The sequence below is a fragment of the Elaeis guineensis genome, chromosome 16 (genome assembly GCF_000442705.2).
Source record: "Elaeis guineensis isolate ETL-2024a chromosome 16, EG11, whole genome shotgun sequence".
Classification (NCBI taxonomy): domain Eukaryota; kingdom Viridiplantae; phylum Streptophyta; class Magnoliopsida; order Arecales; family Arecaceae; genus Elaeis; species Elaeis guineensis.
In genome coordinates, this window is record NC_026008.2 from 47,423,266 (window position 1) to 47,443,856 (window position 20,591).

Consider the following 20,591-nt stretch of genomic DNA (forward strand, 5'->3'; position numbering starts at 1 on the left):
CACATTTAGGTAAATTAATATGTTATTTTCAGAATATAATATTCACAAGTACATAATATATAATTAATCATTAAGTAAGCTGATGTATATTTTTAAATAAATTGATATATAAATTTGAAACCATCATATTAATTGGTACCCATTATATAAGTAGGTGAAAGTGTATATAGATGAGTTTACGTTTCGATAAAAATTATATTTATGAAACTATGTATCGATTTATCTTAATGTATATATTTGATCACCGTTAGATATGTATTAAAAAGACTTATAATATATATTTAAAAATTAATTAGTATATATAATATGATCATATAGTATATTGATGAATATGATGTTTTAGAAACTATATATTAATATTTTGAATATATATATTAAATTAATAAATAATTAATTTATTAAATATATATTATATGATCGTATATTATATATCGATAAATATTATATTTTAAAAATTATATATCAATATATATAAAAATATATATTGGATTGTTAGATAGTTAATTTTTTTGATATGCGGCATATGATGTTGTAGTATGTATCGATAAGGAACATGAATAAAAAAAAATTAAATTTTTAATTATATAATTAATAATTTTGTTAATAAAAAATATTTAATATTTAATATTTATTTTTAAGACGAGAACTATTGAAAATACGATAAAGTTGGAAGTCCGTCCCATACATCTCTGCTGTCCGCCCCGCTTGACTTTTTGCTCGACAGATTTGACCCGAGCTCTTCGCGTATACATTTCTTAATTAATAGTTAATGATAGGTTAGTGATCGTGTCCTTTGGGCGAAAGAAGGATTCACCTTCCTTCACGCCCATCGACCATTGGATTACCCACCGCACAGCTCGTAAAGCACTCCAAATTCCATCATCCACCTGCACAACTCGCTAAGCCACCACGTGAAATCGTGCGGAGGAAGGTGGATCCTTGAATGATAATAATAATTTATTTTGAGGTCGATCATTCCATCACATCAGCTGGCTCCTCTCCGTTTTGGCCGTTCGTTCCTTCATGAAGAAAACCCTTCCCCGGTTGGAAGCGCCGGCTAGCTACAATGAATAACAACAACGCTAGTGTCTATGTTTGTTTACAGAAAGAGAGAGCGAAAGAAACGCCTTCTCCCTTCCCGGAGTGGTATAGAGATAGATAGACAGAGAGAGAGAGGGGAAGAGGAGGAGGCTTTGGAGGAAGATGGGCGGTTCCTCGCAGTCGCAGTCGGAGGTAGAAGGGGGAAGGATGGAAGGGTGGCTTTACCTCATCCGGTCCAATCGCCTCGGGCTGCAGTCCTCCAGACGCCGCTACTTCGTTCTCCAAGACAACTCCCTCCATTGCTACAAGACCATCCCGACATCGACAAGAGAGGTCTCCTTGCCCCTGCGATTCTCCTGATTCTGTTTCTTTTATTATCTTTCTTGGTGGGTTCTCAAGGGCGTGCTAGTTTTTCTGTGTTCCAAGAGGAAAAAAAAAAAAAAAGGAGAGTCAGGTATTCCGGATTTCTCTCGATCGGGAATTGAGGGTTCTTGGTTTGGGGCTGACGCGATCAAGAAGATGTTCGCCTTTTTCCTCCTTTTTCTTTTCCAGTAGCCTTCATGTCTTAATGATCGAAGTGACGTGCTTATATGGATTTTCCGCAATCTGCATGTTACTTTTGATTTTATCTGAATTCTAGTTGAAATGACATGGTTCCAAGGGGCGACTTCCCCAGATTTGGACGATCTTTTATCTACTTACCTTATTCTTGTGTGATGGTATTTCTTCTTTCATGTTTGTCCTTCGGCAGTTGAATAAGGGATTAATGAACTCATGGTGTTGATTTAAACACTGCAGAACCATTAACTTCATGATTTCTTTGATTGATCGGAGAGGAAGGAAGGCACTTTCAAGAAGTTTTCTATATATATATATATATATATATTATCAGGATACCGCATAAGAATGAGTTCATATATATCCGATTCGATTTGTGATTTTAATTACAACAACACGGATTTTCCTTTACGGGCGGAGCTCACCTCCATTATTACTTTTACAAGGAAAGAGCATATTATGGTTATGTGACTTCTTATTGTCCTCTTTATACAGGCATTTAATGCGACCGTTGAATAGGATTTCTTCGCTTTTTTTGCATGCCTGAAACTGACTAATCTATTATCTGGGTGAAATTGAATTACTGACTTCAAAATTTCCATGTATACATTGTTTTTGTCAGGATCCTATACGAAGTGCGCTAATTGATTCCTGCATACGCGTCACCGATAATGGGAGAGAGAGCATCCACAGGAATGTAAGAATACCCTGACTATATAACGAAATATTTATTAGTAGACATTAACTTCTACTATTATTTGTGCCACTAAATTTTCAATTTTGGTGCCATCCTGCAGGTTTTATTTATTTTTACGCTATACAATGCTTCTAACCACAATGACCAACTCAAGGTGCACAGAACATACAATCTTAATGTCACAATGACCACTCCAGCAATTGTTCCTGTTTTCTTCATTCTCACCCTATATCAGTAACATATGATGGTCAAGTATCACACTTTGACTCTGCAGTTGGGAGCTAGAAGTCCAGAGGAAGCAGCTAGGTGGATACGGTCCTTAATGGAAGCAGCGTTAAAGGTTTTCTTGCTCTCATTGAAGTTCATTTGTTTTATTTGAACCATTTAATTATCATTGTCTTCTCAATTACAGGAGTGCCCGATCAAAAGAGAGAATGTGGTGGCTTGTTCCAGAAGAAGATGGCCATCTTTAAGGTAAAGCATAAGCCTGCCTTTCTATTACAAGGACTTATTCACCAGTCATTCATTAATTTTGTTTCTGTTATTCCTTACAAACACAAGATAGGCAGCATTTTCTTTGAGATGGTTTCATGTATTATAATTTGGAAACAGTAATATACTTATGTATATTATTAAGTGGTCTGTATCAGTGTGCATAATTATAGTTCTTGTAGGAGCCATAGGTCACATAAAGCCTTTAAGATCTAAGAGGAGACTTTGATGAGTTAAGATATTCTGCACATGTACTTATCTAAATTCTATTAGATCGTTATCTCACATTACAAACAAAAAAAATCTATAAGATCATATCTAGAATTATTTAGGTTTAGATGGCTATTCTGATTGAAGTAAACCTTAAAGATAACTATGAATAAGCTTTGCAGGGCAATCATTTCATCTGCTTCTCACAGTTACAACAATAAATTAGATAATATTACTAAATATGCTGTAGAACTGCTTGAATGATGCACAAGTGCATGCACTTATGCGCAAACCCACAGATGTGTGCACATACACTATGCATACACGCAAGTAGGAATACACATGCATGCAGCCACATATGGAAATGCCCAATCTTGATTTCAGTTTAATCCAAATTGACTTGTATGTTAATCACTTATCCGTAAATGCAATAAACCAAAAATTAATTAAATATGTTGGAAATGGCGGCCTGGTGAAATGTTGGATTTGTTTTAATCAAAATTGTATTTTATTCGATGATTTATCCATAGATTAAAAAGTTCAGAAACTGAAACTTCTTCAGGACACATATAATTGTCCCAAGAACCATCACAGCTTTTTGATGTATTTGTGAAATGCATGTCTATCTTGTTTGTCTATGCAATTTTCTCATGTTCATGATGGAGCATTTCTGTATATGCTCCCTCTCTTCTATACATACTCCCTCTTTTTTGTTCTTAACATGGTTATACAATTATTTGTAGGTTATGATAGAAAACAATGCTTTTATATAATTCTCTTAGGCTGTAACTTATGCTAAGGGTAATAGCAATATGGCCTCAATTAACTTACCATTATGGAGGGTAATGCACTGGGTTCAGAGTCTTCTTAGAATCAAAAACCCGCACCCACTTCCTAAGCACTTCTTTACTAAAAGTATCTCTAAAATATCCACTTTCCTGCACCTGCACCCACATCCACTTCCACACCATCTCCTGATTTTGGCATGGGTAGATTTTCAGCAAGATTTTTAAATGCCAATATCTCAGCTATATCAATGAGCGATTGGTACTAAAATGAACCAAGATATTATTTGATGTTGGTAAAGATGTGAAGTTGGAAAATATTTAATATGTCTAGCCTAATTGTTTAGAAAATCTCAGCGTAGATACTAAGATTCTGGAAATAATGAATGAAATAACCTATCACCTCCTTCTCTTCCTCCCGATCTGCTGTAACAACCCTTCCTCCCTGTCCACCCGCCCTGCCACCATTGTCCCTCTGCCTTGCTGCTGCTGCTCTTCCAACCTGCTGCAGCAAGAAAAATAAGATACGTCAGCCAGTATTTGATATCATAATAACTAATATCTCGCAATTTGTTGGTTTACAACTGTCTGGTTAATAAGGGCCCATAGTTTAATAATATTGTATTGGTGAGTGCCTAGTACCAATAAGAACAAATATCTCAGCCAAGATGAGATTCTCAATTTGCAAAGAACATGATCTTAGCTTGGCATCACCACCTATCTGCAGTATTTTTATCAATGTTGTGCTACTACTTGAGGAGCATTATGACTTCTGAAGACATAGTTCATTGGTGTTGATCACAAGTTGGTTGTTACTGTATTTGATCCTTTATATCAATATTTTAAAAAAATTCTGCTACAGCATATGACTTGTTGTGCTTCTCATTTTTCTGTGTATTGATTCGATAGGTTGAGCCAGAGCAAGAGAACGAGTCGTATGCACTCTGTAGGTAAGCATGATGTATTTTGCATTCTATTCAGAGTGGTTTCTGCTTTTATTTTTTTTTTTCAAAGTTTTGCACATGATTGTTCATATAGAAATAGTAGTATCTTAATCCTTCTGTTTTAAATTCCTATTTCTTGTTGTTAATAATGTATATCCATCTTTGCAAAAATGTCAAATACAAGACATCGACATTTTAGCCCTCTATTTGGTTATTTGATATCCTGATAATTCTCATCATTCTGAGTGATGTTGCCGGTCGAATGAAACATTTACATGTTATCTTTTGCTAGATTGGACTGTTTTTTCATCCTTACACACAGATCCAATGACATCTGATGTTATCGCACCTTCTCCATGGACGATATTTGGCTGCAAAAATGGTAATTATTTCTTGTTTCTCATATTTTACTCCACCTAGCCTTCCACAATTAATTGTTCCACTTCATGTAGGCTTACGGCTATTTAAAGAAGCAAAGGATGGTGATTTACATCGGAAGGTATCCATAAATTTGATCAATAGACAGTCAGTTCATCATTTTTCTGAATTGCTATATTGAATATGCTCCTTTCCTCAGTGCTGGGATGACCATCCAGCTATAATGGCAGTAGGTGTGGTTGATGCAACTCCTGAGGCCATTTTCCGGACAGTTATGTCTCTTGGCCCATCGAGATCAGAGTAAGACTATTTCTGGTGTTTTGTTTAAAGCTTTCAACTGATGTCATCTTGTTTAAAAGCCACATGGCATTTAGATTTACATGTGCTTCGTACATTAAAAAAAAGGGACCCATCTATCAATGCTTCATTGCCACAATCTAAACTTCTAAATGGAATTCCGTGACATCAATTTTTATCATCAGAAATACATCTAAAAGACATCTCAGTAGAAATAGGATGACAGTGAAATAATACAAGAAATGAATTTTATAGTAGCAACTATCAAACGAAAACTTTGACCATAACCATCCAGCAATGCCCTGACCTCTTGGGATTGGCTTTATGGATCCTTATTCTCCAATGGTTCCTATTCAGTGTTCTAAAGTTTTTCTATATTCTATTGCACAACTTCCTTCTATGTTATCTTAGGTCTTACCCCCTTTTTCCCTTTATCACAGATTAGCATGCCCCACCTTACTGTGGCCTCCTAAATCTTCATTGTACATGCCTATACTATCTCAATCATAATGTACATGTAGAATTTAGTAAGATATGTTGCTCTTACTATTAAATTGGAGTATCCTTCTACTCAAAAAAAAAAAAGGAAGAAAAAAGGAGTACCCTGGTCGCTTTGGTTATTGGTTAAGATAAACTTTCTTGCAGATGGGACTTCTGTTTTGCTCATGGCAGTGTGATTGAACATCTGGATGGTCATACTGATATTATTCACAAGAAATTGCATAGTGATTGGTTGCCTTGGTCAGACTCCAGACTTATAAAGCTTTTTAATTTACTAACATCTTCAATAAAACATGTCTGTTAATTTGTCTAACTTCTTACTAGATCTTAATGGCATTAAATTTTGCTTGTAGGGGAATGAAACGGAGAGATTTATTGTTGAGGCGTTATTGGAGAAGGGAAGATGATGGAACGTATGGTAATGCCTGTAAATTTTGTCCTTTCTGTTGGGTTATTTGGCTTTATCATGAGCTAATGTACTCACTCATTGCAGTAATACTGTACCACTCTGTGTTCCATCAAAATTGTCGACCTGAGAGAGGCTATATTCGTGCCTGCCTTAAAAGTAATGTATGCTTAGTATTCGGAATGGAATTGCCTAGATCATGCTGCAGTATGCTTGCTAACTCATCTCACAGATGTAAGATAACTGCATAATAATTCAATTCATGCACTGTTTGTTGTAGGTGGAGGATATGTAATATCTCCTGCAAACCAAGGAAATGTTTCAGTTGTTAAGCACATGCTTGCCATTGATTGGAAATTCTGGAAATCTTATTTATTTGCCTCTTCTGCAATATACATAACAATCCGGATGCTGGGAAGGGTTGCAGGTAACACATACCCTTGAGAATATGACCTCCTGTTTTTTCATTGCTTGTTCTATCATTTGACAAACAATTTCTTGACCATACAGCTGATGTATGCACTTCAACTTGACTTTTTGCAGCGCTAAGAGAATTGTTTCGAGTAAAACTGGGGAACTATTCACACACTGATTTTTCATCAGGTGACATGGAACCGGAAGTGCAATTGCCTGGTGAAAATAGTAAGAGTGAGGAATTTATAGAAGGATCAGAAAATTCTTCTGCCAAACCTGCAAAAACAGGTGGTTCATTCCTCCAATTGAACGATGCAGCTGATGAATTTTTTGATGTTTTGGATGAATCAGAATATGAACAAACAGAGGCCATGTGGCCTTCAGATGCAGGCATGCAACCTCAGGTAACTTTTCTGCCATTAGCTTCAGAATATGTTCAGTAATTTTCAGAGGGATAAGTCTTTCTCCCGGTCAAAATTCCATAGGCACATAATCCATCCCCCGACCTGGCAGCATGAGCCAAACGATGTGGCAACCTGCCGCACATGTAGGGCTTGGTCCCACAAGCATGCAAGGTGGCAATCTGTCAAACAATAGTCATAAACTAATTCTATCTCTAAAAACTCGATATGGCCATATGCCATCTAAAACAACCACAATTAACAAATCCACAAAATACTCCAAGGTTTGATGAGTCTTATGATATGATGCATATAATAGAAGGTTTCTACAATCAAAATCTAGAACAACAAAGTTGGGTTTGTTGCTGCGACGCTCTGAGCTGAATTGAATAGGTCGGTTCAGTACTGAGTTGGAGTTTGGTGATGGATCGAATATGATGAGTTTCGCCGGTAACTCGCAAAGAAGTCCACGAACCGAAGAGGTGATCCTCCGATTTAGGATCCTTCGATGATTAAGTTAGTTAGAGATCGAGAACAAATAGTGAAAGAAAGAAGAAGTAGAGAGCAAGAAGACTTGAGTGGGATAAAAAGAATGGAAAAGCTCAAATTTCTTTCAGTGGAGGAATTAGAGAAGTGGAGTTTTGGCAGAGTCTCCGCTCTCAAAGTCTAATTCTGACTTACCTCTGGAGAGTCTCCTTCACCTCTTTATGTAGAGGAGTTTGTTAGACTATTGATAACCACTTGATTTGGAGGATTTTGTTTGTTAGGCGGTTTTGAATAACTACCTTAGTTTGTTAGCCATTGGTTATAATAGATTGGCCAGTTGTAAAGAGATTGTGGGCCGACTCTTGTAGAGAATAATAAGCTTCAGAAATTTTATTATGGCTTGTGGGAGGTCGGTAAAAATCTGATGCCAACTGAATGTAGATGTAAGCCGGTCCGCTAAATATTGATGTTAGGTTAGTATTCACCCGACCTGACCTGGATGACATTTTACATGTAGATTGGTTCAATGCAAATCTTTTTTGGTATTGCCATGTGGGTAGAGGTTGGTTAGGTGCACCAACAGGGTCCACATTAGGTACAGGGCCTTTCTTTAAGTTCACATCCCAAGCTCTAACTACCACCTCCTAAGCCTTGGGCTCAAAAAAGAGAGAGATGGTGAGGTTAAATCTAGTAACAAAAAACCATGATCGGAGGGATCAAGTACAACAAAAGAAAGCTTTCAACAAATTATGGGTGTGGAAAACAAAATAATTCTGTTGGCAATGATATAATTTTTTACAATTAGTATTTTATATAATTCTAAAATCAATATTCCACATATGATTCCAATGAGCAGTTTATAATAATTTCACATATAATTCTAGTGAACAATTTATAAGTCATTCAACAACAATTTCAACTCATCAGTCAACATGGCTAAGGCCACATTATCCCTGTGATAGGATGCAAAGTACTAAATTTAACCCTGTAGAATAGGTCCAATGAATTGTATTTAACCCCTGCAGTGTAGGTGTAACAACCCAGAATCTCACCTAAAATGAGTAGCTGTAAGGTATTATTTGGATTCCTTGGTCCTATATTAGCATCCAAGATTTACTTGGTGCATAGTCGATGAAGGATTAAATATGCCTGTATGGATCCTTACATACTTTTTCTATTTAGGTCTTGGCATCCTCGTCAAACTAAGGATCCAAATCCATCCAAATCCATTCAAATCTAATTACAAGCACCACAATTAGCTTATGGTCAGCCCCAATGGATTCGTACTGCAGTATCTCCTGGTCCACATAGGTCATTAGCCGGGTCTATTTTGATACTATTTGTAATAATCTAGGATCTTATCCAAAAAGACTATCGAAAGGTATTATTTAGATTCCTTAGTCCTATATAAGTACCCAAAATTTAATCAGTGCATAGCCGATGTGGAACTAAACATGCGTCCGTATGGTTCTTCATAGTAGGTCTGGTATATCACATGTAACCCTTGCAAATTAAGCTTAGTGAACCCATTTAGCCGCAGAGTAGGTCCAAAATGATGCAAGTTCCAGAACAATCAAAGTGCTTATGTATATGACCTGCATTGGTAAGATCCAAAAAATAGGTAGGCTGAGATACCAAAGTAAATATAAAATTTCAAATATTTGCAAATTTAGTTTCATTTCATTTTTCAATTCACAAACATGGCTAAGGGATTTACCAAATCTAGAACTTCACGCAACCTGCATGGTTTTAAGAGGAATTACAACCACATCCAAAAGTACATGGTTTCAAATGTTCCAAGAAAAGACACTTAACATTTCAAGTGTTTTCTTAGAACACTCAGCAATCTATTATTTAGAAAAAAAATTACTTTTCAAAGAAGCCCAAGAGTTCCAATGTCACGAATCTTTGCTTGCTTGATCCAAATTACATTCACATAGCACAACATCAAGAGCCAAAAATTGAAATTTGATTTTCAGTTTCCATGCTAATAGCTAGCTATTATACTACCCTATTTTATTGAACATGATATGTGCTAAGAAGAGAACATCGGCATGGATATTTGCTAGCTGTGGCACATGTCCTATGCCAACTAGTTCTTTGTATCGACTTCATATAGGCCTGGTGTGATACAGATCGGCATGTTCCGAAACTCTAGTATTACGTAGAATTACGTGCATTTATCCGAAGAAGTTGTTTCTTAATTTATAATCCACAATCCTTATGGTATTTTTGCAAAATAATTGACATAAATATATTTCAATGAAAACTAATGCAACTAATTCTCAAAAAAAAAAAAAAAGGATATACCAATAGTTCTGGAATTCATGAAACACATTACCAATTATCTAACATGGGTATTTTATGAGAAAACATGGTAGAACTTTTTAGAGGATAAAGAGCCACAAACATTCAACAATGATTCTATTTCAAATATTTTTTATAATGATTAGCATAAACATGTTTTACAAAATATGGAGTTGCAACTCTAGTTGGGTAGAAGGTTGCTTGCAAAACACATTTAGTCCAACAAAGAGTCTCTCCGCTCAACCACAAATCCTCTCTAACACTAGAAATCACTAACAACCTAGACATCAAAGTAGAGCCCTAGAATAGCCATAAGCACCTTGTGATAACCCACATAATTCAGTAAAAATAAACCCCAAGATTTCATGCAAGATACAAAATTGATAATTTACAAGGTAAAATTTCAAAAATCGTGAAACTTAATTAAAATATTTTAGAAATAAATTATATTTACCTTTGTCAAATCAAGCAAGTCTGACAGACACCATCGACTTTAGGCCTAGGTTTTTCCTATAGCATCGTTCAAAATTATCAAAATATATACCCAAAGATTACAATATGGGTCTTTTTGGAATTCCTGGAACATGAGGATTTCAGATGTATGGGTTGTGTCACCAAAAACTTGTCAGAGGTAGCTGAGGGCATGATCAAACTAATGGCAATTGGGTTAGGGTTTTCCTTAATCATGCCTTGGGCCTGGAGTTCGATCTCTCGTTCAATAGGTCTATCACCTCTATCGACACAAGGAAGCATACATTAGGGTTGGATTGAGGGAAATAAAAACTACAATAGAGAGGGCGAGAAAGAGGATAGAGGTCTTGCCAAATAGGTGAGAAATGGTAGAAAATGGGATAAAGGGGAAAGAGGGGGGCAGATTTGGAGGGGAAAGAGAAGAGGAGATGGGGTGAGGAAGAGAGAGAGAGAGAGACAGATAGAGAGAGAGAGAAGAGAGTGGGAGAGATAGAAAGGGAGGAGGGTGGTGGAATGGCTGGAAGATGGTGGTAGAGTGGGAGGCAGATGGTGGTGGTGATGCTCGGGTGAAGAAGAGAGCTTAGTGGGAGGCGGATGGTGGTGGTTTGCTCAAGAGGAAGAGGGTTTGAGTTGGCTCGGGTTTGGGTTCAAGCCAGTTGGGTCCAGGGTATTACAGTCACATACTTTGGAATGTTGAGGAGGAGAGCTTCCTGCTTCTGATATAGTTGTTAAAGGATGACCTGATAAATTTTTATTGAAAGAAAATGGTTAATTTGGTAGTCCAAATCTTATGGTTACAATGATGAGTATTGAAAACAAAAAACTTGGTAGAATTTAACCTTTTAAAAGTAAGGATCTTCTTATTGATTTAAGATTGAACATGTCTAAGGGATCCAATTAATGTAGTGTAAGTAGTAGAACCAAAAGACCCTTCAAAAAGAAATTCAGCCTCAAAACTTTCAAACTCGGTGGAATAAAGAGCAAAGGAAGTGAATGTCAAAATCAATTAATTACTAAATGGACTTAATTAGCTTCATATATGATCCAGAGGAGATGTAGAAGCTAGCAAGACAAACACATGGATGAAAGGAAATGGGAAGAAAGGCCTGGTGGCTTAGAATATATATTAACAAAAGTGTTACATACTTAAAAAAGATACCCAAGGGGCAGAAGGACTGCAGTTGGTAGACTATTGTTATTACCATAGTCATCTCACTAAAACAGAGGTTCAAGCTTTCACTTTGTCCTCTATTAACTATCGTTTCACTTCTCTTCAGCTCTTCTGTTTGGAAATATATCTTTTCCAAAGTTTTCATGGAATCAGCAATCTACTTCGGTTGCAAAAGTCAAATGTTGTAAATGGTGAGATTGTACATAGGATGTCTTTATACGCCCATCCGTATCAATCGATGAATAGATTGCATCCAACTCTCCCAGTCATATGTTGCATTTGGGTAAATTGGTTTATACCTTGAATTAGATGGTTCCTGGCTTTTGTTGTCTGTGTAAACAGGCTGGCATAAAAGATTGTTATGATACCGTATCGGTATCCAACTTACTCTGCTGTTCATTTCATTTCTCCTGTCAACAGTACAATGTTTCCAAGAGTAGCTTTAAAAAGATTAAGACTTACAGTGAAACAAGCAGATGATTAAGTTTTCATTAAACTCTCTTTCAAGCATATGCTTGTGCTAGCGTTAAATGGTACTCATACATATAGTTTTCCTTCATTGAAAGTCGAATTTAGGCCACTTTCCTATCTCTTTGTTGCATTGATTGGGCAGGACCAGCGACAGCCTAAGCTGTCAACCGCTGCAGTATTCGTGAGAAGATTGCATGATCTTGCAGGTTGGTATGAGAAAGTTTCTTTTTGATTTTTTTTAAAAAAAAATAAAATGGTGCAAAATGTATTCAGTCCCAATGATAGCATTCTTGGATGCCGCCATATTTGTCTGATTGTGTGTTGCTACTGTTTTATGCAGTTCAGAAGAAAGGTTACGTGGATCTACAGGAAGCCTCAATGGAAGATTCAATGCCATGTTGCTATGGAGCCACACTTCAAAAGGACTCGAGCTTTACTATTGCTTGTAGTTGGGCTTCTGCAGATCCTTCAACATTTTTGATTCGTAGCAAAACTTACTTACAAGACCGTCAAAAGGTATTATTTTCTAATTTATATACCGCTACCTTAGTCAACGTCCTATCTTAGAAGAAGGGAATATCCTTGTTATTGTTTTGTGAAAGTAATGAGGCTGTAGCTGTAGTACCATAAATACCAAGAAGTTAGGTGTAAGTAGGTTGTTGTTGCTAATAAAAATGACACTCGAAGGGCATTGGCAGCTTTATCTCTGGTGAAATGTTGTTACTTTTTTTTTTTCCCACCGGCAAAACCCTTAAAACATCCCCCAAAAACCCACTTTTGTGAGTGGTAATAGAGATTTATTTTCTGGGTGCTTTGTGCATGCAATTTTCTGCCATCCTTTAGGAAATAATGACAATAAGTGACAAGAATGACCATACATGCAAATTTCAGTTTGCTATGGCATCTGAGTCCCATTACTGAGTGTTCATATCAATATATGTTGTTAAGGAAAGACGGTGTTATAGATAAACCATCCAAATGCAAGCTTATTGTTGTCGGAAAGGATTATTTTAAGTTTCCTGCGAAATTATTCATTTAAGCCAGGTAACTGATGTCCCAGGTGATTATAATATTGGTGTTAACCCCTTTCTTAATTGAGGATGTTGACTTCACTTAATACAGTTGTGGATGTTACTACACCCATGTCATCCTGTTTGGATTTCCAGAAGTTGTCATGCTTACCAATCATAATCCATGTCAACCATGGGATAGGTTTCTTTGAAAGTTTGTCTATATATTGAGCTTTGTTCTAATATTACCATGATAAGTATCTTCTTATGCAGGAAGTCCATGAAGGTCTTTTTGTCCATATTTCAGCTTATCAGCCACATATTCCATTACTGTGTAATTGGGTTCAGCAACAGTTAGATATCTTTGTAATCTCTTGCTTGTGCCAATGAAAGTGATGCAGGACAGCCTTAGATGGAACTCTATATGCTTACTAATATAAGGACAATGTGGACAAGCAATCAATGGAATTAAATTTGAATGCTGAACTAAAAAAAAAAAGCTGAACCTAGACAACCAGCTTAATTTAATATGAGATGGAAGCAACTTAAACAAAACAAAAATAAGAATAAAGTTGAAAATAGTAATCTACTAAGCTAATCCTAGAGTAATGCAAAATTAAGGAACAATGATATGGCAATCTGCTGAGATCAAATCAGATCCCATCTCTTGCAAATCAAGCTACAAGCTATACATCATTCAACCAGTTTTCAAGGGTTCAAGATGATTACCATGCCCGGGTGCATTCAATTCCCTCAAGATTCTTTGGCTGCAATTTTTGCATCTGCACACCAATCCAGCAGGTCCAAAAAGCTTATGCAAAATTCTCAATGATCAGCCTTAATGTCCTTCAAGCTGTAGGAGCACCAATAGGCTTGATGGAATGATGACGGGAGGTGGGTTTAGGTTTTGAATCCCAGCTGAACAGCCAGCTTTTGTAGGGCATCGTAAAAATGGGTCTTGCTAACAGTTTGCAGGTCTAGATTCAATGAAGAAAATAAACTAAGATGGGTAATAGCAGATTTGTTTCTGCAACTCTAGGGATCTGAGCAGCAGGGGCTGTTCAAGCCTGTAGGGATCAGAGTTTGCAGGGTTCAAAAAACAGTCATGATGGAGGTTTGTTAGTGGTTGCTGCAGTAGCAGAACAGGATTTGCTGTAACAGCAGACTTGATCTAATCTATAACTAGGCTCTGACAGGCTGCTTATAGCCTTGAAAAGATGGCTGGTGGATGAACAGTGGAAGGGGAGCAGCTACCTGTGTTGCTTTAGCAGAAGTAGATGACAACAAAAAGAAGAGGGGGGAAAAATAGCTACTGGCCTCTTTTGGCAGAAGTCTCACACCCTGGCTACATTGAAACTTGGGAAGAAAAAGAGAAAGAAACATAACTTTTATTTTAGCATACATATCATCATTAAAACAAACTCTAGGAGGTAGCCACTATATATAGATTTAAGTGGCAACATTGCTAGAAATCCCCTCCTTACAAAATTTTTTACATAAAAGCCCCTATAAAATTTAAAACAAGTGTAGACCCTCACAAATGCCCACACAAGATGCTAACCATGATAAGTAAAGACTTAAATGACAACCAGAAGCTACCTGTCTCCCATCCAGAGGCTTGTGATTCCTTGCCAGCGCCTTTGGCAAGTCTTGAAGGCTCTATGATCTCCATCAGAAAGTGGGCATCCATGCATCAACGCGCACTGTGATAGTATATTTGGACTTATGAACACGCATTCAATTGTTTGTATGTCTATGACTTTATGTATGTTCTCGATGAAAATTGAAGTGCAGCAGTATAGGGATTTAATGGATTTAGTTGTTGTTATCTTATAACTGAGGACAGCTCTTGTCCCTCTCTGATGACTGTAAAAGCTAATTACTATTAGCTGATGTAAATTCTTCTTTACAATTACTATGTATGCATATACGTGTGTCTGCATGTGTTTGCATGAACTTGTTTAATCTTTCTTATGCAAAAGCCCTTCCTTTTTGTCTTTTTTGGTTATGTGATTCCTTCTTTGCACAGATTAAAGCCAATGGTACTTTGATGCAAATGGTAGCTGCCGATTGGCTAAAATCCAGTAAGCGTGAAGATGATCTTGGTGGTCGTGCTGGAGGCATTGTTCAGGTATATGTATGAAGCAACTACAGATACCCTGAAAGAAAATTGTTGCTTCCTCTTATTTTTATAACAAGAGGAATTTCTTATGTTACAGAAATATGCTGCACAAGGTGGCAGGGAGTTCTTCTTCATTGTGAACATACAGGTGAATGAGTATCCAATCAATCATTGCTATAACTCAGAGATACACCTAGTTTCTCTAATAAACATCAATTCACAGTTTCTTATCCCTATTCTGGAATTAGGTACCAGGTTCAACCACATATAGTCTTGCTTTATATTATATGATGGATACCCCAGTGGAAGATGTTCCTCTACTAGAAAGCTTTATCAGAGAAGATGATGCTTATAGGAATTCAAGGTTTAAGCTCATCCCATATATTTCTAAGGTAAGCACATGTTGCATGCATTTTCATTAATTGCTAGACCAGTCGCTTGCACAGGTCTCAATATACACATTACTTTTACTGTACTTTTCTTGCGTTTGGTGTTTCTTATTTGGTACTCTTGTAGGGATCATGGATAGTGAAGCAAAGTGTGGGCAAGAAAGCATGCTTGGTGGGTCAAGCATTAGAAATAAATTATTTTCATGGTGGAAACTATTTGGAGGTAAACCAGATATTCTTGACAATAACATCTATTCATTGAAGAAAGTGAATGGAATTTGTCCACATCTGGCTTGTCTTTGCTGTTGGAATGATAGAAATGTGGTTAAAATAATAGCTCTGGCAATTCTGCATGAGATAAATGCACAATTAGGGTTACATACTTGTGGTCTGTATGATGGGACATGGTTGCGTTTGATAGTAGGTTAAAGCTTTCTTTTCTAAAATGATATCGATGAGGCCTGATAAGTACAAATATTGGCTGCAAACCTGGAATAGAGCAGCAATTTTCAGAATGGAATTTGGTTATTTTGAACTCATACAAGCTCAGGAAATCCCCATGCTGCTACAAAAAAGATCATTACCTGGTTATAGTCCCGGCAATCCAGGGTCTTTCGAGGGGCAAACTACGCATAGACCTAGCCTTTGGCACTTTTTTGCACAAGATGGCTTCCACGGGACTCGAATCCATGCCATTGCACCTGTCAGCCCAGCATTTACCATTGCACCAAGTAATGGCAGCTTCCATATTGCTACATTGTGCGCATATAGCTTGCCAGCTCAAGACCACCTGTTTGTGTTTTGATATCTAACAGCAGCCCTCTTCTTTCGGTGCATTCTTTCTTTCTGAGGCACTTTGTGGGTTGGAAAAAATAAAGCAGCAGTAGCAGTGGGCTATTCCTGCGCCTTTTCACTTTCTTCACTTTCCACAATCCTTGCAGTTTCTCTTTACTTCCATTTCTTGCTGTCATTTTTTAACTCTTCTAAGTTTGTGGACCTCAATTTCAGATACATGACTTTTTATATTAAACTATATTTATTCTAATTTACCCAATTATTACAATATTATTCTAATCCCTACTTCCCATATGAAAAGATAAATTTGTACTTCAAATAGTATTTCCTGCACCCATGTTGGACAAGAAAGCATATCTTGTTAACAAAATAAGGATGATCCACCTGATGAGTCAGATGTTCTGGATGATGACCCTCATGCATGATTTGTTTGATGGACCTTTTCATGCATCATTAGCAATAAGAATTATTTACCCCCTTGCACGATATGTTTGCTGACCTTTTCATATATCATTAACAACAAAAATTTAACTGATATATACCTCTTGACTGTTATAACTTTGAATTTTCAGCTTGGCATAGATATTGGATCATCAACTGTTGCTAGGGGTGTTGTCAGCCTTGTCCTTGGTTACCTGAATAATCTGGTGATAGAAATGGCTTTTCTAATACAGGTAAGCCGACAGGTGATACTTTATTTGCAGGGTTAGCTTTCACTTAAATGACATGATTGTGCTCAATTTGTATGCTGAATACAAATCAAAACCTGTTTAATAGAGCTGAACTCCATCCAGGGAAATACAGAAGAAGAGCTTCCAGAATTCCTTCTTGGAACCTGTCGATTGAACCATCTTGATGCCTCTAGGGCAGTCTCAATATCACAATGGTAGAATAAGGTGAGTTGCTTGCCATAGTTTCCCGGTGTGGGCTTTTAAATGCCTGGGATGCACGTTTGACCTATTCTTTTGCTGCAGATTATCCACCAATTCTTTCATTTTGTCAAATTTCCAAATGGCATTTTAGCAAAATTCCAAATGGGAAACAATACAAATCATCTTCTTAAGTCCCAGCACTACACAGAAAGTGCAGCACTGTTATTGTAAATATACTACCTTCTGAGTGGATTGGATTATCTTTAATCTATTGGCACAGTCAGTAGGCCATCTCCTGAGTAGTACCATGCCGATCGTCAAACAAGCAATTGCCAAGCAGCAAATGATAGCAGGCTCACATTGGCCTGCCAGAGATGCAAAATGATTTGCAGGTCGGACTCCTAGGGTAATTGGGAGATAAAGTGGGCGTGTGCTGAACTCATGAAACAGTTGACGCCAGCCAACATCAGCCAGTGCGCTAATGAGGGCTGTTATGGCCATGCACAGCAGTCATGTTAAACCAGGGATTTAGTGCAGGATTCCGGGGTGGTAAGTGTCACGGACTCGGTTCAAAAGTTTAGAATCTTATGAGGACTGGCGCCTCTTTTATAAGTTAATATGGATTGTGACAATCTGTTCCATCCAATCTCCTAACATTCTTGTTACGGTTGATTCCTGCTCGGAGTGTTGCCCACAGTTTGGGTCTTGACCTTGCCGTGTCCTTTTCGATCCTGATATCATTTAATGAGAGATCAACATGAATTATAAAATGTTGTGGCACATAACAGGCTCTGATGTCATTTGTCATGGACTTATACTTCAAATGCTTAGGCTGTTGAGAAGAGGACTAGCCTAGGCTAATAAATTCATATGGCATTTTTTTTAATTAATTGATGTGGAATTATGATAAAAGGTTATCTTTAGCCCTTGCAATTTTTACGCAGTTTGACATTTGTGTTAAAATTATTGCGGCCATGATTGGGTTGTGTTTGGATGGAGGTATGATACATCAAGGGAATTTTCCCATATATGGCTACTGCTAAAAAGGGGGTCAAAATGGTATCCTTGAGTGTTTGGGTATCCAGGTTAGTTATTTGTCTAAGAAGCTGGGCACAAAAGCGATCTTTTTTTCAAAAAAAAAAAAAAAGAAAAAAAGAAAAAGAAAGCAGACTGGTCCAGCCCTGGTAGTCTCGGATAATGCGATCGATTGAAAACAAGATTTATCTTATCCCTACATTTTTGAGGCAAGAGCACAACTTTGCTAGAACAACAAAAGGAACATTTGTGTGGCTATAATTCTGACTCTGATCTTTTAAGGACCGCATTTTGCATCTGCCACCTTTCAAAATTTTGCAGGAGCACTTCCTTCAAGAGACGGTTCGCTGATTTGCGTGGGATTTTCGGAAAATCGAAATGCAGGTTTCATAAGCTTCCATCAGTTTTCGAACCGTCATCCGATATAGGTGAAAATAAAATAGCAGCTAAATAGGAAAGAGACTAAACAGGAACAAAGATGAACAATAAGTTTGCTCCTCTAACGAAGGAATAAGCAATAGATATCAAGTCCATATTATAATCGTACAAAATGAGTACCGAAACTTCTTATAAATTTAAATTATGCAGTGGTGCTCTATTTTCTTTTTTGGGTTTTATCATGCTTTGACCTCAAAGGCCTTGGGCGGGGGCATGACAGACAGCCACACATTTTTAGGTTACGTTTAGTAACTGATAATTTATTTATATTATTGGTAATTTAATATGATAATCTGAATTACTGCATTTGGTATGTTTTTTAGATGGTAATTCAGATTGCTTCATAGAAGGTAATTTGGATTGCCTTAAAGAGGGTAGCTAGTCAGATTACCATTTCTTTGGCAATGTTGCAATAAAAATTCTGAATAAAATTATTCCTCAAAAAAATCATATAAAATTCATTGCTCAACCCTCCCTCTTCCCCCCCACCTCCTCCGCATGCACCCTCGGCCCACGGCTCCTCCATCTCTTTTTGCTTGTTCGTAGCTCCTCCGTCGTTGTCCCCCACCACCCCCCTATGACTCCTCTATGTCCGTTTCCACCACCCCTCGGCTCCACATGCGCCTGCCCCCTCTCCACCCCACTAGTGTCCACTGTTCCCTACACCCTCAACCCACCACTTCTCCATGCTACCACCACATCCACATCACTTCTCACTAGGAAAAAAGAAGAGTATTAGGACAAAATTATTGGAGATATTTTGAAAAATTGATTTCATATTATCGAGAATCTGATTGTCATACCAAACATGTCAATTAAAATTTTTAGTAATTTTATTGCAATATTATCTGTGTGTACCAAACACAGTAATCAATATTATTGACAAGTTAATGGTGGTAATCTATCTGGAGGCAATCTACATGATCTTCTAAGATTGCTTGGCGATGCACCAAATGCAACCTCAGGGTTTAAGCCCATAGGATATGCAAGGCTTGCCTTCATGTTGATATGTATGCATATCAATCTTAGGTAGTGGTATAAAAGCAAACTTTTATTTTATTTATTCAACAAAGATGGTTTACAAGGTTTCATGAGAATAAAGTAACATTTATTTCAGAAATAAAATAAACAAAATGCAATTAGGGTCTTACACTTCTCATTGCTCTCCAAGCCACATATATTTTTCAGGATCTGAAAAAAATAGAATATAAGAGTAAGTTTTACAGGCTCAATAAGTTACCAGAATCTCTAATTAAGTATTTTATACAAAAAATAAATTTTCAAGTTGTATGATTTTTTTTCATAAAAAAATTTCAATGAATATAAAAGTATGCCATATCAATCAATATAGAATTAAAATATGTAATTACTCGAAGTAAATTTTTCAAATAATTAAAGGTCGACCTTTCACTCTCTTGGTCTCTCTGGCTATAGCCAAGATCGGCTCGTGGCTAGCCTCAAAAAAGATTAGATCTTGACTGTAACATGCCATCCATTGGTCATATGCCAGTAACCGCCTCACTAGAGATCCGAAAAGAAACTAGCTCTACCATCACAGGGAGTTATATACTCTCAATAATATGTACCAGTGATCAGTCTCATCTGACTAAGCCTGAAAGGAAACTAGCTCCTAACTATAAACTCCATCAGTCGGTGTGTGCCAGTGATTGTCCCATTGGAGATTCGAAAGAAGAGTAGATCATGAATCCATGTGATCATAACCATACTAGAGAGCAATGGAATCGATAAGTAATACGCAAAATATAATTCAGATATTAAGTAAATTTAATCTGACAGGTCGAAAACATTTTCACATGGAACATATACTATACTTAATCTAACTAAAGATTCATAGCATTAAAACAACTAAACAACCAGCGGTAGACATAACTTACAATTC

General features: G+C 37.0%; 1 protein-coding gene across 4 annotated transcripts; it reads left to right on the forward strand.

Moving 5' to 3' along the window:
• The first annotated feature begins 1,000 nt into the window (after nucleotides 1-1,000).
• On the forward strand, nucleotides 1,001-17,894 carry LOC105033415 (protein ENHANCED DISEASE RESISTANCE 2). Of its 4 annotated transcripts, none has more exons than XM_010908204.4 (23): nucleotides 1,001-1,374; nucleotides 2,222-2,296; nucleotides 2,397-2,450; nucleotides 2,571-2,636; nucleotides 2,709-2,770; nucleotides 4,693-4,733; nucleotides 5,020-5,109; nucleotides 5,180-5,226; nucleotides 5,305-5,405; nucleotides 6,048-6,143; nucleotides 6,257-6,321; nucleotides 6,397-6,468; nucleotides 6,590-6,736; nucleotides 6,853-7,127; nucleotides 12,173-12,236; nucleotides 12,371-12,546; nucleotides 15,070-15,171; nucleotides 15,260-15,310; nucleotides 15,411-15,554; nucleotides 15,679-15,774; nucleotides 16,919-17,020; nucleotides 17,141-17,242; nucleotides 17,321-17,894. In XM_010908204.4, the coding sequence occupies exons 1-22, from the start codon at nucleotides 1,204-1,206 to the stop codon at nucleotides 17,234-17,236; spliced, it is 2,193 nt and encodes a 730-aa protein (XP_010906506.1). In that variant the 5' UTR covers nucleotides 1,001-1,203; the 3' UTR covers nucleotides 17,237-17,242; nucleotides 17,321-17,894. The 4 variants fall into 4 exon arrangements, with proteins under 4 accessions (XP_010906506.1, XP_073105890.1, XP_073105892.1 ...); XM_073249789.1 differs by having other exon boundaries at nucleotides 1,057-1,374; nucleotides 6,397-6,516; nucleotides 17,321-17,509; XM_073249791.1 differs by lacking the exon at nucleotides 6,048-6,143 and having other exon boundaries at nucleotides 1,057-1,374; nucleotides 6,397-6,516; nucleotides 17,321-17,509.
• Nucleotides 17,895-20,591: the final 2,697 nt, after the last annotated feature.

What these genes read in the sequence shown, in the direction of transcription:
- LOC105033415 (XM_073249789.1), top strand. Translation starts at nt 1,204, where the DNA reads ATGGGCGGTTCCTCGCAGTCGCAGTCGGAGGTAGAAGGGGGAAGGATG. An exon ending in GATGCTGGGAAGGGTTGCAG is followed by an intron (nt 6,737 to 6,852) that starts GTAACACATACC and finishes GACTTTTTGCAG; the next exon opens with CGCTAAGAGAATTGTTTCGA. An exon ending in AAATGGCTTTTCTAATACAG is followed by an intron (nt 17,021 to 17,140) that starts GTAAGCCGACAG and finishes AACTCCATCCAG; the next exon opens with GGAAATACAGAAGAAGAGCT.